At 44.0% G+C, this 19460-nt stretch overlaps 1 protein-coding gene across 2 annotated transcripts; it reads right to left on the reverse strand.

Moving 5' to 3' along the window:
- Positions 1-709: 709 nt before the first annotated feature.
- Positions 710-15016, reverse strand: LOC147009976 (uncharacterized). Of its 2 annotated transcripts, XM_085863279.1 has the most exons (7): positions 14536-14663; positions 12380-12464; positions 11677-11718; positions 11508-11564; positions 11226-11361; positions 8276-8322; positions 710-4296 (listed from the first exon to the last, which is right to left on the reverse strand). In XM_085863279.1, exons 5-7 carry the CDS (start codon positions 11306-11308, stop codon positions 2987-2989), a joined length of 1440 nt encoding a protein of 479 aa, XP_085719405.1. In that variant the 5' UTR covers positions 11309-11361; positions 11508-11564; positions 11677-11718; positions 12380-12464; positions 14536-14663; the 3' UTR covers positions 710-2986. The 2 variants fall into 2 exon arrangements, with proteins under 2 accessions (XP_085719405.1, XP_085719404.1); XM_085863278.1 differs by lacking the exon at positions 12380-12464 and having other exon boundaries at positions 14536-15016.
- Positions 15017-19460: the final 4444 nt, after the last annotated feature.

Consider the following 19460-nt stretch of genomic DNA (forward strand, 5'->3'; position numbering starts at 1 on the left):
AATAAGGCCAGAAACTACGCAGAACTTGTCAACAACATGCTGACTGCTTTCAGAAACCTGGGCTGCAACATGAGCATCAAGATGCACTACCTATTTTCACATATGAACCGGTTTCCTGAGAACCTGGGTTCAATGAGTGACGAGCAGGGGGAGAGATTCCATCAGGACATGAAGGAGATGGAGACCAGGTATCAGGGTCGCTGGGACGCAGTCATGATGGCTGACTACTGTTGGAATCTGAAGAGAGACCTCCCTGCCGCTGAACATTCCAGGAGTTCGAAGAAACGGAAGTTCAAGCCCTGAAGTTTGAACAGTGGTGACGCAACATGCAATTTACTTGTACTTACCTTTATCAATGCCCACCATTCAGATGACAGTAATCGATGTTTCTATCATGTAATCAATAAATGTTGTTGGCAAAACATTTTTTTTTCTTAAAAACATGTTTAGGATGATATGTGTTGACAAAAATCAGCTGATAATGCCACAAAAATGTAATTGATTTTGTCACAAGATCTGATTTTTTCAAATAAACTTAGCACAAAACCTGACCTGATGGAGAGAAACGGATGCCCTTTCCTCATTCAGCAGTGCCAGAATCCCCTAATTCACTTGTAGAATTCTAGACAACATTGAGAAAGTAAAAAATTGTTGATAAGTGTTCTTTTTTTCTTCTTTGTTCTTGTTTTTTTTTTTTTTTCTTTTTTTTTCTTGCTTTTTGTTCTTGTTTTTTTTTTTTTTTTTTTTTTTTTTGTTCTTGCACATCTTGCACATCTTGCAAGTTTTTGTTCTTGCACATCCATACTTTGAAGAAACTTTTGAATCTGGAAACATCTTTTGAAATAGAGGTCCAGCATGATCTGAGACTGATATGGGCAAGTTATGTTCCACAATAAATCCACTAAAGAGAAGTTCCGCTCGGGTAACATCCTCTTCCTCGCTTGTCCCTTGTTTGGTGAAATAATTCAGAAGTGTACCGGTACTCGTGCTCGAAGATCTCTCCTTTGCAATGTCTGTGTGCCGTTTGCTTCCAACGTGCTTCCGAATATCATCGCGACCTCCGTGCTCAACTGAAATATCAACGCTGCATACTGTACAATACGCATGATGAATTCCTCTTTCAGACTTTCGAATACACGGGTATTGGAGACTGTATTCGGTCTTGTACTTCTGAGACCATTTCTTGGTCTTCGTAAGCTTCTTTTCTGCCATTCCGTAATCAACATCGAGGGTTTGAAGCATCGGTAACTTCGAAGTCGATGTTCCACAGCTGCAGCGCGACTCGTAGAACTCTAGCGGCTGTTAAATTAAACACCGCACGGTGGTCGCGACCGCCGGGCTGGTACGGGCCCAGCTGCATGCAGTGAGCGTATCGCATGCATATACACTGTGCATACATACCGCATGCACTGTATTGCACACATACCGCATGCACTGTATTGCACACATACCGCATGCACTGTATTGCACACATACCGCATGCACTGTATTGCACACATACCGCATGCACTAAATCTCAGTGCATGATCGCATAAGTTTAGATCCAGACCCAATGTTTCGCTGCTCCTCATTTGAATTTGCAATTTTTTACGTACAATTTGGTAGCAGCGAACGTTATGGAGTTACCACATGCTATACGTAGCAGACGATGCTTTTCATTCAATTCTCATACTAGTACATTCTGATTAGTGAACAGTGCAAAAATATCAAAATTTCGGGAGGATAAGGATAGTGATCGTAAGGGCGGGAGTTTGGGTGAATTTTCGGAAGCCTCCCGATGAAATCGGGAGGGTTGGCATTGCTGCAGACGTGACAAAAGTAACCCAAACGGTCACGGCTTGGCACGAGTACGAGCCTCTACAACTGCTAGCATAATTGGTTGCAGTGTCGTCGTCTTCGGTTTTCACACTCATTGGAGTGATCATGTCATGTGGATTGTTGTCGTAATCAACTTCTTTCTTTTTTCCTGGGACGGGGACAATGAAGTTAGTGCAGATATGTCCGTTACTTTGCGCACGCTCTTCTGCCTTTGTGTCGGTGGTTGTTCGAACGCAAGCATTTTAGACCCCAAATAATCAAATGGTGCTTTCCACTTCCACTTTGCAAAACTTGCACCTTGTCATTTGACCCAGTCCTGCATTTTCTTAAGTCTGTTTAATGCCTGGGATCTAGATCATTTATTATTCATTCTCCATCCAAAATAGGTTGGCCTCTTTTAAACCATCAATTTTTCATCTATGCAAGTTATTTGTCTTTGCACTTCAGTTATATTATTCCATGTCTTTTGGTTTGGATAATGTTTAAAACCTTTACCATAAACAGACCATATGTAACTTCTCATTGGTTGTATTCTCCAGAGATATGGATGTTGGAAAGCAGAACAAGACCTTCCTGGGGCCCAAAGTACCAGTGTTTAATTTTTTGTTTTTATTCAAAGGCCAAGTTTTGATGTTTTCCAAATTAATAATTGGAGACTTTTCTGGCATTCCTTATTGCAGAATGATTACTCCAAGACTTGTTTTTTTTTCTGAGAAGGATTGTCAATGAACCTCAGTTTCCATTTATTAGGATAATTTGTGCAACCTAAGTCACATATTCCATGTTTAGAAATCACTTCTTTTTGTTGAATTATATCTTTTGATTTTCCTACGTTTGTTTTGGGTACCAGTTCAGAATTTTGTTTTCTTTTTTCCATGCTCACTTACAAGTTTTGTCCCTCATTTTGTCAAGCATTTTGCATCCACGGCTAATCCTGCAAATGTTGTTTGACTGCAACCTCTTCCTTCACTTGATGGGTCGTCTCGTGAAACACTTGCTTTTGTAAAAGGCTTTGTGGATAGTAAGCAGCTTCCTTTCTTTGGTGTCCAGTTATTCATTCCTCCTTGTGGCCACTTTATTATATTGCAACTGCAATGGAGAACCGGCACCACTCCACTGGCTCACGGCTTTGACTGTGTTGGATCAAGCACGTTTTTGGGATTTTGGATTAGCCGTGATCTGAACAGACATTTTGTTTCAATTCCCTTCCACATTCCTCTGTGGAAGATGTCTCACCGGTGTGAACGATTTCATGGCTCCTTAAGCTCAAGGAGCACATGAACGTTTTTGTGCAAATCATGCATTTGTAAGAGTATTTGCCCGAGTGACTTATCTCACGTGACATCATATGAGACGACTTTATAAAGTCTACGTCACAAGTGGGGAATGTCTGTGGAATTTCCCTCCTGTGAATGAATTCATGCTTTCTTAAATTAGAAGAGCTCCTGAAGCCTTTTTCACAGAAAGAGCACTTATGTGGTTTTTCTCCCGTGTGTATCATTTCGTGCGTCTTTAGGTTAGAGTAGTATGTAAAGCATTTGTCGCAAACGGAGCACTTGTGTGGCTTCTTTCCCATGTGAATCATCTCGTGCGTTTTGAGATGACAAGACTGGATGAAGCCTTTGTCACAAACGGAGCACTTGTGTGGCTTCTCGCTCATGTGAACAAATTCGTGCTTCTTAAGATGAGAAGAGCTCCTGAACGCCTTTTTACAAACGGAGCACGTGTATGGCTTTCTGCCCGTGTGAATCATCTCGTGCTTCTTCAGGTTGGAGTAGTTTGTGAAGCATTTGTCACAAACAGAGCACTTGTGTGGCTTCGTACCCATGTGAATCATCTCGTGAGTCTTGAGATGACAAGACTGGGTGAAGCATTTGCCACAAACGGAGCACTTGTGTGGCTTCTCGCTCCTGTGAATGAATTCATGTTTCCTTAGATGAGAAGAGCTCCTGAAGGCCTTTGTACAAATGGAGCACTTGTGTGGCTTTTCACCCGTGTGAATCATCTCGTGCGTCTTCAGGTTGGAGAACTTTGTAAAGCATTTTCCACAAACGGAACACTTGTATGGCTTCTCATTTCTGTGGATGATTTCATGCTTCTTCAAATAAGAAGAGCTCCTGAAGGCCTTTGTACAAATCGGGCAATTGTATGGCTTCTCGGCCATGTGAATAATCTCGTGCAACTTCAGGCTATATGAAGTTTTGAAGGCTTTTTTACAAACTGAACATTCGTATGGTTTTATGCCCATGTGAATCGTGTCATAGTTTTGAAGACTGCAATACTGTGTGAAGCTGTCACAAACGGAGCAAATTTGCGGCTTCTCAACCTCCTGTGTCACCTCCTGTGCCGTGTGACGATGTGGAGTTGTGAAGGAATTTTTACAAACGGAGCATTGTTGTTGCCGCCGCTTGAGAGAGACCTTGGTAATAGAGCAGAACAGGCTTGAGGAGATGTTTTCATCATTGTTTACTTGTTTACCTGTAATGATAATTGACCAAACAGAAAGAAAACATTAGTGTTGATACATAAGAGGACAAATCCATATTTCCATAACCTCCATTTTACTGTGCCAATTAAATGCCTGTTTGCCACTGGAGATAAATGCGCCAGGCCGTGTAAGGCCCTTGTGGCTTTCCTTTTACTGAATATCCTTATGTAGGCATGTTTATTGATCTCCAAAGAAAACGTCTTCTTTGTGCTGTTTCTTTAAACAAACTTGGGAAAACCTCCTAAGATAGATAGTTAGACTGAGCTGACCCGGCCCAAGTATTCTTAAGTAGAAAAGGAGAAAAGTTCTCGAAACGAGAAGGTGATTTTCAAAACCAAATGCACTCAGAGAGTGGAAGTACAAGTGTTCCAAAAGACCCGGACAACTTTCGTTGTTAATATATCTAGAACCACAAATGAGAGGATATCCTTTGGTTTATATGATACAGAAACTCATAAGGTTTTATGCACACCATCAATACACTTCAATGTGAGCTCCGTTTGTCACACGCAGGATATCAAGGTGGTACACGAGTTCTTCCCATGTTCGTCTCAGCATGTTTGCGTCCACCAGTGCACATGCAGCTATGATCCGAGAAGGAAGATCCTGCAGGTTTGCCACTTTGGTGTTGCAGACAACATCTTTGACAAACCCCCAAGGGGAGAAAAAAAAATCAAGTGGGGTTATGTCTGGTTACAGTGGGGGCCAGGCGGTTGGTCCATCTCAGCTAATCCAGCGACCTGAAAATTTTTCATTCAGGATAGCTCGAACGTCGAAGGCCCAATGAGGGGGAACGCCGTCCTGTTGAAAAATGATATCGGGTTGCAGGTCTTCAATCTGTGGGAAGGCGAATCCTTCCAACACGTTCTTGTAAATTGTTGAGGACACTGTAATCCTCCGCAAAGAAAAACGTACCCACCAAGCGGTCATGGAGAAGGCCACACCACACATTGACCTTTGGACTGTCGCGTATGTGTTCAATGACCACATGGGGGTTTCAGAGCCCAATATCCTCACATTGTGCTGGTTGACCTTCCCCGATACATGAAAGCAAGCTTCGTCTGTGAACATGACCTTTTTCAGGTAATCTTCGTCATCCTCCATGTGACTGAGCATTTCCAAGGTAAACGCCTTGCGTATGTGTCTGTCATTTGGTTTAGTTCCTGCAGAATCTGCACCTTGTCAGCAGAAAGCTTCGGTCTTTTATGCAAAATCCTGTGTACAGTGGCGGTTAGTAGTCCCAGTTCTCTGAATGTGCATCAAATTGATTTTCTGGGACTTTGTTGAAATGATTCATGCACTCGTTCAACGTCTGCTACACTTGTGCTTTGTCGACCGATACATTTCTGTTTCTGACAACTTCCAGTCTCCTTAAACCTCTTGTACCACTCTCTGATACCAGTCCGCGATGGCGGATTCCTTCCATACCTTGTACGGAAATTACGCTGAACTTGTGTGTCGGATCTTGTCTCGATGAACCATTCGACGCACTGAACTTTCTCCTGCGGCGTCGCCATTTTCTTTTACATTAAACCACCAGACCTGAAAATAAAGAAAACTTCATGAGTTTCTGCATCATATAAAACAGAGCATCATTCTATCACTTGTAGTGCTAAATATATCAACAACCAAAGTTGTCCAGGTCTTTTTGGAACACCCTGTATAGTGGAACCCCAGAAAAACAGATGAGGTATGAATTTGGAACAACGAACAACATTTTAAAGGACCGATTGATTTATCAGTATAATGATGAGCAAAAAGGTGATCCATCAAACCTGTGTGCACAAATCATCAATTTCATCACTTTTCAGCAACAATGATAAGAATATATATATATATATATATATATATATATATATATATATATATATATATATATATATATATATATATATATATATATATTGTTGCGGTTCTCAAACCGCATGCATCGAACATAAAGTGGTCCCAAGACAGTTATTCCATTAATATATGTGTAGATAGTCCCTTCCCTTTTGTCTAGTGGGACAACAGGGGCATGCATTGCGAGGATCTCATAGGTTTGCTTACATCATTTCTTCTTCATTTCATTTCTAACATCATTCCTACTCTTCCTTTCTGATTATTCCTGAGGTAAATCTGAGCCACGTGATCCCTTCGCTGTGAGATGGGTCCTCAGCAAAGGCCAAGCAGGCATTACGCTGGACACCCCTCCATAGAAAGCACAGCCTGCAAAACGCACGCGCAGCGGTAATTTCCACCCAATGGACAGGAAACGCACCCAGCACGACGCCACGCTGCACGGAACACGTACCGAAGAGACGGAAAAAACAGCGTCTTAGAAAGGGTGCTCGAACACCACATGAGCATCAACAGCACAGAGCTCCTGTCCTCAAGCGATCCCTCAATCGAGGCTAATAATAGAAAGGCAACCCCACGCCACGTTGGGCGGGATGCGAGTGTGCAAGGCGCAAGCAGCACGTTCCTTTCAACCCATTTCTAAACTAATTATAGCGATCAGGTTTCACCCCTGATCCTTAGTTTCCTTGGTGGCTTTGGGAGGGCTATACTGGCTCGTTTCATTGCATTTCCAAAGGTGGGGCTATTCTTGTAAGCCGGGGATGCAGATGCACGTGCGGCCAAAGGGATGAAATTCTTTTCTTTATTTTTTATTCTCCCGACATCGCTGCTGACGATTCCGTTAATTTTCACGAGCTTTCGCAAGATTCGCTGCTCGCGCATCTTTTTTTCCGTTTCGCATCCAACACACTACCTTTCTGTTTATCTCGAAACCGCTTTTGGCGCTCAGCAGCAGTCAAAGGCATTGCGACTGCAACGAGAATTCAGTCAGATATCATCCAGGTTGCCAACTGAATAATTTAACGTCAAACTTTTTCAACATTGCAAGGTCTTCGAGAAATATTCATTTCGCTACATTCGAACTACAATGTAGCGAGGAGGAATATCGTTCTTACTTACCATTCATTGGGTGGCAGACAATTTAAAATCAATCAAAATTCACGCTGCTCAACAAGGACAGACGACACCGGGAATTAGCAGCTCCGAGCTGTTGAATTCTGGAATAACCAACATCATAACACCTATTGTTTGGAGTCATGAACCAATCGATTTCATCAAGAACGAATTGCCCTAACCCCGCTTTTCCCTTCGCGTGCGAGCCTGAAAAAAAACGACTGCAGCCTGTTACTCCATAACATTACAAAGTGATGAGATTTCATTAAATTTTTGCATCATATTGAATTTCTTTTTCGACAACAATGCATACTGTACAATCAATGAGTGGTAAGAGTTATTGATGAAATAAAATTGGTTTCTCTCTTTCCACGAGCTGAGAAAACTCATGAAATGTCTAATTTTTGTGATGGAATGTCATGTTATGGAGTGCCATTTGTTGCATCAATTAAAATCTTAATTTTACTCGCTTGATCTAGTTCAACAATTCACTTCAGATATGCGACAACGTATGGGGAGCAGTTTTAGATTCATAGCCTCATTAATTAACCGATTAAGAAATTGTTCTTTGCGATTATAATGGACACATTTTACTGGGATTTTTTTTTTGTTTTTTTCTCTACAAGGTGGATGTCACTAACCTCATCAAGCAATACATAAAAATGAGGTATGCCATCTCAGTGATCATTATATTTTCTGAAACTGCACATTTCTGCCTTTCCATTGATGTACAACACTTGCTTCAACTCTCAAATCTAAATGTTGACCTCCATGGACCATTGGAATTGCCCAGGGACACTTTTCTCTGCAAGGCACTTTTTACACAATGAAAAGCATTTCTTGATGAAAAGAATGCCCTTTGTGTCACATGAAGGAAACTTTTTCAGCATTGAAAATAGCACTTCTATGTTGGTTAAACATGGGGGAAAGAGGGGGGGGAATGCCCCCCTCACCCCCTGGTTCCACCACCCCAAAGTACAAGAGTGTGAGAACAGAAGATAATTGTGTTTTACTCACCATCTGTACTACGAGAATCCTCAAACGGCTCTTCCTTCACATGAATGCTGTTTGAGACAAAATGGGAAACCATCAGTAGTAGGGACGGTTCAGAAAGCGACGTGTAAGATTAAGGATATTGATCACAATACAGCATTAAATCATGAAGTGTCCCACATTATGGCCGCTAACATCAGAGGCCCCTACTCAACCTGACATTAATCCTTCCTCCCACAGGATGTCCCCCCTAAAAAAATCTCTATCTCTATCTCTCACTCGCTCTCCCCCCCCCCCTCTGGTTTTACAGGCAAGAACCCCATTCCAGTGGTGGAGTTTCAGTTTGCATCAAGGACTCCATTTTTAATGGTCAGTGTACTGTTCTCTCCTTTCCAAACATGAAGCTGTACTGAAACCTCATTTTTAGGCATGCTCTTCCATCCTTTGAACAGCATCTCTATTTGCTAACACAGAGCAACACTCTCTTCCTCATATGCAGCAATATTCAACTCACTTCATACTCATGCCAAATCAGGAGTTGGTAACGCTTCACCAGCCACGGAACTACAGCAAAGGACTTCTGTGTAACTCTATGGGCCTGACCCAATCTGTGAACTTTCCAACAACAAATCCTCCCTCTGGACGTGGTAATTGACCAAATTTCCTCCCATTGTCTCCATTGCTTCAATTGGTTCACCTGGTCTTCTTGGGAGAGCCAACACCTCTCTGGCTGTTGTTAGAGAGCCATGACAGTGTTGTGGAGTCTGGCAGTTCACTCTGGCCAACTGGCAGGACTACAAGCTACCCTTCCACTTTTGGATCAGTCTTCTATCTCTGCCTTCCTCATATTACTGCAATGTACCCATGCTATCACCCCTGGAAAAATGAATACTGTGGCAAGGCAATTGCCTTCAAACAACTTGCCTTCTCTTCATGAAAGGCAAATCTGACCGAAGGCAAGTCATTGCACGAAGCCCACAATAAGTGTGTGTTCACACTCATGAGAGCCCAAAAAACTATATCTGGCCAACCTCAAAGCTGAAGTCTCGAATCATTTCTTCCTCAAAATGCTGCTGGCACCTTATCAAGTCTCTCTGGTGAATGCTCTTACTCCATCCCTCCAATCACTTCAAGCAGAACCACAGCAAACTATGCTCATGAGAAGTCTAAATGTCTCATCTCTGTGTTTGCTTCTAAAACTCACACACCCAACCCCTCACTCCCTATACTTACCCAACCCACTCGCACCCAACTGTTTCTAGACACTGTCTTCCTCACCTGAGAAGCTGGAGAGCTTTCCAGCAACCCACCACTTCATTCTGCAGTGGGTCCAGTGGCATTACAGCCCGTGTTCAACAGACCTGCTCTGCCGCTATTGCATGCATATCCTCTTTCTGCTCCATTAAACCAATCATTTTCCCCAGGTCGCCTTCTGTATACAGTACTTGGAAATGAGCAAATACACTGCATTTTACAAAAAGGAAGCAAAAACACATTCTCCACATACAGGCGCATTTACTTCCAATTATAAGGAAATTGTGGAATCACCGCAGTCGACATCAAATCCCTTTTATCTCCAATGACCTGATCGCATACCATCAGTTTGGGTTTTGACCAGATCACATCCTGGACATGCTGCTTCTACTCTTGCAACAATGGATGGCAGCTCTAAATCTCACAAAAAGATCAGGGCTGTCTCTGGACATATCTCAAGCATTTGACACAGACAGGCACACTGCATTGCTCTCCAAACCCTTGTGGTTTGCTGACTTCCTCCACAATCGGAGTCAATGCATGGGTCTCAATGGGATCCTTTAATCTCCTCTCCCTGTCTCGGCTGGAGTGCTCCAAGGAAGGCAGTGTCTTGGGCACAGTCCTCATCTTAATCAATCTTCGATTCTCTGGAAAACCCTAATCTTTTTGTTGACCATTCTTCCCTCTGCAATAGCATCCCTCACCTAAGCAGGCAGCAGTCTTTTTCCTCTCCACGGACCTTGACAGAATCAGGAGCTGGTTCATTTCTTGAAATATGTTGTTCAGCTCATGTAAATCTCACGCTCTTACTTTTTTCCAAAAGGTCTGACTGGCTGGTGAACCCTCCCATCCACATTATTGGCAAACTGCATGGAGAAGTTGAGTTCCTCAAAACGTTGGGACTCACTTACAGCCACAATCTCTTCGGTAAACATAAAATCAGAGTTGGCCCCTCAAACCAGCTGCCAACTGGGCATCCTATGTTGTTTGTGAGATCTGAGCAATCCTTCATTTACATGTGTATGGTGTACTGCTCTCCTATTTGCACTGGTACCCCTGCCTCGCATCCTTTACATCTTGATGTTTTGGAGAACAAGGCCCTCAAGATCATTTAAATCTTCTGTATCACAAAAATATATTTGGTCTGTCTTTCACTGCCTCCTTCCTGGTCCTGCATGCCCTTTTCACACACACCCCTCCCCTCCTTTTCCTTCATCCTTCCTCAGTTTTTTTCATAATGCCAATTCTGATGAAACTCCAGGCTCATATCCACCAATTTGTTCTTCAGTCTGTTCAACCTCATTCTTATTTCTAGGGCTTCAATATGGCTGTTGACCTCTTTTTCTTCAGGTCATACTTCATCTATACTGTCATTGACCCTCTGTCCAAATCTACCTCTTCCTTTCCAGATTATTGTGTTCAAGCCCAAGTGTTTGCATTTGGTTCCATTGGCATTTCATCCCCAGTTTTCTGTTCCTTTTCTTTCAGTTTGAGGTTGAGCTTGAGCTTGCTGTATTTGAGCTTGTCTCCAACTTGTTTACTTATGTGTGTTCCTTCTCCCCTCTTTCTTTTTCTCCAAGTGTCCTTCCCTGCTGTTGGTGCGTTTCTCTGCTTTCCATTGTGCTCGAGATATTTTGTTCTGGCTCTTCCAGGAGCCTTGACTTTGTATGCAAAACAGTTCAAAATCACCCACGACCCGAAACGATTTTGGGTTTTGTACTTATGCAGGTTGATGAGGTTGTCTCTTTTATGTATCGCTTCATCAGTCAAATAACTGGCTTCATCCCACCTCGTCATCTTCATGCTATGCCAATGACTACGACGGAAACATCCTGCCTCCACTGTACCTGCTCCACCTGCACAAAGCACAGGGTTAAGGAAACAATGTGCAAGTGCTTGATTAAATCTTATCGAGTCTGTATATGAAAAGGCACATCTACAGATTCATACCTCGTTTATATCATGCGATTCAACAACAACAAAAATTAAATACGAGACTTGCCTGGTGAGGAACAGTTATTCAGAAGTTCAGGTTTCACCTTCACCTCTCTAGTAAATTCTGTAACCGTACAACAAAGTCCTAAATCAAACTCAACGCAACTCATCAAACAATTCTTTTCATCCAGTATTGTCACCTTCAACTTGTAAAATGTTGTTTTATGGATTCTTACCTTGTGAAGCTTCAGGTTCCACCTTCACCACCACAATAGGATCTGCAGAGAAACAAGTTCAGTTGGTTTAACTATAGTTGCTGCTACTGAAGTCATTGTACAAAGAGAGAGGGATATATATATATATATATATATATATATATATATATATATATATATATATATATATATATATATAATAATTACACACGCAGACCAGGAATTGAACCCAGGTCCTCTGGTGAACCGTGCCAATGTTCTGCCATCTGAGCTATGCCAGCGACCCACCAGCTGAGCACGCTATTCTCCCACACAGAGAAATGCCACTCCCTCCTCCGCTGCTTCTGGGACACTCACTGCCAACCATAGGAGCAGTGAGGGCCTGTCCACAAGAGGGTCTTCTTCCTCTCAGAATATATAATATATACTGTATTTATATATAATGTATGTATTGTGAGTCTGACGGTTGTGAACCACCAGGGAAGAATGAAGCACCAGCACATAGGATTAAGCTAGTTGTGTGTTCGTATTCTGCTTAGCTTTTAAGTACACAGTATACTGTATTTGTGTGGATAGATATGCATTGCGGATGTTAGCTTTAGTACACGTTCTTTCCTTTCCACACTCAGGACTCAAACCATTCCGTGTGCAACACCACACACATCACAGCGTTTTGACATCCTTCCTGCTCACTCAAGCGGAGAATTTAGCACGATGGGCTCACCAAGCCCAGCCGAAGAACATCCTCACGGTTTCCCCTCAACGGGAAGTCATCAATCATCACCAATGACAGAAAAGCACAAACACTCCTGGAGCGGGGTCAAAAGGTCAGATACCGAAAAATGCAATTATGGGGAACATTTTTATACGTTTCAAGATGAAAATTTGTATATGCAATCAACATTGGGGGACGCGTGAAACGTCACGATTTTGGGGATTTGACCCTGGGGTTCATGCCCCAGGGGTTAAAAAAAAACAAAAATTTAAACTCAAGATTTAATATTGGGTCAATTTCAACATTGTTCTAGATGGGACACATGGGGATTTGTGAAGGCATGCAATCCAGTTATTATTACGATAATGATGATATTAAGAAACGTAGACTAATTAGTTATGGATTGTTAGCAGTTACCACAAGTGGTTTCTGAAATAACACACTTCTTATCCAGTCATGAATAATACACCGCCATAAAAGCTTAGCACTAGGCGTAACGCCGTAATGACATCCCAGATGTAACGCTGTACGACAACACTGCCATCGTGATAAATCCATCATCCCGACGCCGAGCGTCTAGCATTCAATCCGCCACATATTAATCAGATTATATGGGTCATGTTATTCTTATCCAGGACAGGTCGAGTACAGGACGCCAGGATGAAGTACGGGGTCGTAGAGGACAAGCCCAGCGCTCCATGCAATGCCATGACGACGTCCTAGCAAAAAGTGCATGACAGACAAGGAGAGGGGCAAATCATCCTCCATATGCATCAAAAACACACATGACGAATTCAAATTTGGGATGAAAATGTCATCGCACGTATCGTGACGAAGAGAATGGCTGCGTTTTGTTCGGCGAAGAACCCACGAGCTCGTTTTCAGGTCACCCATGTTGTAACAAGCAATCACACCAAGTCGGGATCCTCGGGTCCTGAGTTCATGCCCCGTCGGCCGCTGAATTAATACACCAGGGGGTTGACTCAGCCTGTCATCCTTCCGAGGTCGGAGAGATGAGTACCAGTTCCAGTGTGTGTACTGGTAGAGGGGCACTGCATCAGCGACACAGTTGCGCTTCAAGAAATGATAGCTACCCCGGCAGCTAAGCTGCTAAGCTGTTGTAACAAGTCGAGTTTTAGCCCCAAATTTACATCAAACACATCAATATGCTTCCTTTGTTGCTTTTTCCAGAAGTTTATCGAGTTAGGGACAGTGACAATTCAGGGAGTTAGAGGGTGGAAAACCTATGGGGAATTAGTTTGTGTTGGAGCTCTAGAACGAGCCTGTGCAAGTAGATCAATGGGAAGCTGGCAGCATGACTTGGAGGTACGCACACTCGTACCTGGCAGGATGACTTGGAGGTACGCACACTCGTACCTGGCAGGATGACTTGGAGGTACGCACACTCGTACCTGGCAGGATGACTTGGAGGTACGCACACTCGTACCTGGCAGGATGACTTGGAGGTACGCACACTCGTACCTGGCAGGATGACTTGGAGGTACGCACACTCGTACCTGGCAGGATGACTTGGAGGTACGCACACTCGTACCTGGCAGGATGACTTGGAGGTACGCACACTCGTACCTGGCAGGATGACTTGGAGGTACGCACACTCGTACCTGGCAGGATGACTTGGAGGTACGCACACTCGTACCTGGCAGGATGACTTGGAGGTACGCACACTCGTACCTGGCAGGATGACTTGGAGGTACGCACACTCGTACCTGGCAGGGTGACTTGGAGGTACGCACACTCGTACCTGGCAGGGTGACTTGGAGGTACGCACACTCGTACCTGGCAGGGTGACTTGGAGGTACGCACACTCGTACCTGGCAGGATGCCTTGGAGGTACGCACACTCGTACCTGGCAGGATGAAGCTCCCTAGCCTGGGTTCGAATCCTGACCCAGATGTTAACTGTCATCCTGGTGCTTCACAGACAGGGTGATTCATCAATGATGGACGTTATGGACGTTGAACTCGGCGTCCTGTCTGCCGACATTAGTTGATGGATGTAAAAAGACCTCACGGCGTCCTTCATGAAGAGTAAGCGAGCTATCGCCGGCAGCATGAACAAATCACAAATTCCTTATTACATTTTAATCACATTCAACTCCATCAGATGTTAAACAATCCTTAACGTGCACGAGAGGACCCCGTTACCTGGTCCCAGGTCCGTCCCGTCCCCTCCATCACGAAGGTTCTGAACGTCCAGGATCCTGAACCCGCAGATCCCAGCAGTTCCTCCCGGACCCCCTCTGGTCCCTCCATCAGAGCCCGACTTGGAGTCCGACGACCTGGGATCGTGGGCGCAGCTCGGAGGGTCTCGGTCCATGACTACGAGAAGAACATCATGTTGGTAAAGATCGCCCGTCTCCGGGTGTCAATGGTGGAGACCTTCCCAGTGGGGACCGCTTTGGTGGCACCTGCGTCTCGTGAGGACAATACCGGGTAAGTTCTCAACCTGTCATGCGTTTTACGGCGCATTAAAAAGTAACGTAAAGGACGAGGGCGTCAACTGTCAAATTCCGGAAGTAATAAAAAAAATATTTCACGAACTCCAAACGTCTCTGAGATTTACTTGAATCAAACGTTTTACAAAGAACACCACAACCTACTTTTAATTAAATAAACCCGAATGTGAATGTCGTATGACATTTGAGATTATTTTATATAAATATCTAAACAAAAAATAGCCCAATGTTGAGAGAGGGATAGAAGGAAAAATGCTGTCTCAGCTTTAATATACAATCAATTTAAAGGGGCGTTTCTTAATGACGTCACCGGTCGCTTGTCACGAAGGACGTGTTGGTTGCTAGGCAACCGCGAAGCCACGTCCCTCAGCTCTGTTGTGTTTATGAATGACTCCAAATCCGTAACTAGTGTAACTTATAAACGTCTGAATGCTCAACTTTGAGTTGTGTCATCATTTAAATGGACCGAATAACATTTGCAAACAGCGGTGGTTTGATCGAGACGAAGGAACGAGGTTAGAATTACATTCGATGCATCAACCTGCTAAATTTGAGTTTTGATTATAAAAGATTTTCCGGCTGTTTGAAGATGATTAAAGGAAAGTTATTCGAATGTTTCCTTTCGGAGGATTGCTGAAGGAAGTCCGTGATGAGGGAAGCTCACGTGAGCTCGATGGGACGATGAACGGAGGGAAGGTGAGACTGGAGAGAGAGAAAGAGAAACACGAACGTTGGGATATAAAGGAGGTGTCTTCAACGACGTCCGCGTTTAGGGTATATAAAGGGTGCGGTTGAGTTACTCAGTCGAGTTGTGAACACTCACGACCTTCTTATCTTCACTGTGTAAGTGCTCCCACCCTTCTGTGATTGAACCTTTTCCCCCATTTTCCGTGAAGGTTCGGGATTGCTCTGCTCCCTCCTCGGTTCTTTGGTCAGAACACCTTCCTTAAGAACACCCTGGAGATGGATAAGTATATTATCCCTTATGCTTTCCGTGGCCTTTCCCCTCCCCCCCCTTATCCCTCCTCCCCCAATAATTCCAAGTAAAAACAGATAAATGAAGCCTCATGGAGTTGCTCAGGATGTGATAACATCATGAAGATGGTGTCTCAGCACCACAAGCCCTCCATTGAGATGGATCTCGGTTTTGGCACCATGAGTGAACCTTTGACATAGATCTCGATCTCGACACCATGAGCCCTGCATTGAGATGGATCTCAGCACCATGTGCCCTGCATTGAGATGGATATCAGTAGAATGAACCCTGCATTGAAATGGGTCTCGGTCTCGGCACCATCAGCCCTGCTTTGAGATGGATCTTGGTCTCGGTACCATGAGCCCTGCATTGAGATGGATCTCAGTATTGGCAGCATGAGTCCTGCATTTAGATGGATCTTGGTCTCAGCACCATGAACCCTACATTGAGATGGATCTCAGCGCCATGAACCCTGCATTGAGATGGATCTCAGCACCATGAACCCTGCATTGAGATGGATCTCAGCACCATGAACCCTACATTGAGATGGATCTCAGCACCATGTGCCCTGCATTGAGATGGATCTCAGCACCATGAACCCTGCATTGAGATGGATCTCAGCACCATGTGCCCTGCATTGAGATGGATATCAGTAGAATGAGCCCCACATTGAAATGGAATCTCGGTCTTGGCACCATCAGCCCTGCTTTGAGATGGATCTTGGTCTCGGTACCGTGAACCCTACATTGAGATAGATCTTAATATTGGGAGCATAAGCCCTGCATTGAGATGGATCTTGGTCTCAGCACCATGAGCCCTGCATTGAGATGGATCTCAGTATTGGCAGCATGAGTCCTGCATTGAGATGGATCTTGGTCTCAGCACCATGAACCCTGCAATGAGATAGATCTCAGTCTTGGCACCATGAGCCCTGCATTGAGATAGATCTCAGTATTGACACCACTAGTGCAGGCCCGTAGGTGCGTGCCTGTAGGTGCGTGCCCGTACGTGCGTGGCTGTACATGCAAAATAAAAAATAAAAAAAACTTTCAAACGGATGAGGAAGAATGATATCAAACTTTGAAAAGGTACAGACTCAGGTCCCAGCGTCAATTGTGACATCATATGAAACGAAGAAGAAGAAGAATTGTGACGCTCCTCCTCTCGCCTCCCTCCTCTCGTCCTCTCTCGCCCTCCTCTCTCTCCCCCCTCCTCTCTCGCCCCTCTCTCTTGCCCCCACTCCCTCGCCCTCCTCTCTCTCCTCCTCCTCTTTCGCCCCTCCTCTCTTGCCCCTCTGTCTCGCCCCCACTCTCACCCCCCTCTCACACCCACTCTCTCCCCCCTCTCTTCCCCCCTCTCTCCTTCCCTCTCGCCCTTTTCTCTCATCCCTCCTCTCTCTCCTCTCTTGAATGGTGATGCCCCCTCTCTCTCGCCTATCTATAATTATAGATAGATAATCTATATAACTCTCTCCCCCTCTCTCCCCTCTCGCCCCCTCTCTCGCCCCTCCTCTCTCCCCCTCTCTTGAATTGTGACGCCCCTCTCTCTCACCCCCCACTTCCCCCTCTTTCCCCCTCTCTCGCCCTCCTCTCTCGCCTTTCCTCTCTCCCCCCTCTCTCATCCTCCTCTCTCGCCCTCTGTAAATGTATTCACAAATGTCTACCAAGCACAACAATTAATTCAAACCTTGGGGAAAAACAGCTTTCAAACCCTTGGGAAACAGCTGCTTCCATTGGGAAAATTCAAACCTTGGGATGGGATTAATTAATTGAACAATTAATTCAAACCTTGGGAAAAAACAGCTTTCAAACCTTGTGAAACAGCTGAAACGGAGGAGGAAGAACGACATCAAACTTTTAAAAGGCACATACTCAGGTCCCAGCGTCAATTGTGACATCAAAAGGAAGCATTGTGACGTCATAGTGATGTCATATCACCGTGTCCTGTCATTGGTCGGCTAATAAATGGCCGTAACTTGGGAACCGCTTGTCCGATTAATATCAAACCTTGAAAAGGCACATCCGCGGGTCCCCAGCAATATTTCTGGCAAGTTTCAATCAGATCAGACTGGTGGTCGTCGAGAAACGGCGGTCGCATACAGACACACAGACATACAGACAGAAACACACACAGAGATTGCTGGAATGACAGATGGACTAGTGCGGGCCCGTACGTGCAGCTTCGTTCCTTCGATTGGAGCCTTGAATATACAGCTTTCAAATCTTGGGAAACACTTGGGAAACAGCTGAAACGGATGAAGAACGATATCAAACCTTGAAAAGGCACATACTCAGGTCCCCAGCGTCGATTGTGACGTCATACCAAACGAAGAAGAAGAAGAATTGTGACGTCAATCGTGCAAAAAAAAATACACATTTATTGTGATGTCATTCGTGACGTCATAGCACCATGTCTTGTCATTGGTTGACAGATAAATGGCTGTAACTTGGGAACCGCTTGTCCGATTGAAATCAAACCTTGAAAAGGCATATCCGCAGGTCCCCGGAAATATTCCTGGCAAGTTTCAATCAGATCGGACTGGCGGTTGTCGAGAAACAGCGGTCGCAGACAGACAGACGGACAGACACACACACACACAGAGATCGCTGGAATTATAGATAGATTGTGCTCTGCATGACGTCTTCTTCCTGTTTGTTTGTTTGTTTGTTTGTTTGTGTGCAGGATATCTCATAAAGTTGTGGAAGGATCCGCATTAAATTTTGTGGGCAGGTTCGGTCTGTCACAACGACCAACTGATTAGATTTTGGTGAAGATCCGGATCTGATAATTTTTAAAGTGATTCTTCACCATTGATGGGGCTAAACTAATATAGAGCACGATATCTCAAAACGTTGTGGACGGATTTGGACGAAACTTGGTGGACATGTTGGGTGTGTGACCACGACGAATTGATTCGATTTTGGTGAATATCCAAATGCGGATCTGGATATGAATATTATTTAATTTTCAAAGTGATTTTTCACCATTGAGAGAAAGGGCCAAAAACGATATCGGACTGTAGGGCATATTTCAAAAATGTATTGGGCCTGATATGTTCTCGTGGATCAGGTATTACATGGTGGCGGTATGCGCTCTACCGAGTGCCCTTCCAGTTTACATTTGGTTGAATTGAGTTCTCCAGTAAGTAGAGTATTTGTATGATTTATTCATTTATTATTGTTATTTACATTTGGTTTAGCTGAGTTCTCCAGTAAGTAGAGTATTTGCATGATTTATTTATTTATTTGTTGTTATTTACATTTGGTTTTGTTGAGTTCACCAATATGTAGAGTACTTGTATGAATATATTTGATATTTGTATTCTCTCGTCACATTTATCCATTTTATTTATTCCGTTGCACCGGCCTCTCGGTGAAGCTGATCATTCAAATCAGTTTTCTACTGTTTCCATCCAAGCGGTGTTCCCATATTGCAGCAATGACTATAAGCCAACGTCTCAATCCTCAAGGTTGAGATCCTGAGCTCTTCATAACCCTTTGTCATGGTAGATGATGATAGAAAGTTGCGAAGAGTAAATTGCAATGCAGATTTCACCAAGGGGGAGACGAGAAGGTCCAAATTAATTCACACGTGCACGTACGATCACGTACTAGTAACAATAATAACAAGAAGGGCAA

This window comes from Eptatretus burgeri, chromosome 17, assembly GCF_056783735.1.
Source record: "Eptatretus burgeri isolate ZD-2024b chromosome 17, Ebu_testis_v1, whole genome shotgun sequence".
NCBI classification, from domain to species: Eukaryota; Metazoa; Chordata; class Myxini; order Myxiniformes; family Myxinidae; genus Eptatretus; species Eptatretus burgeri.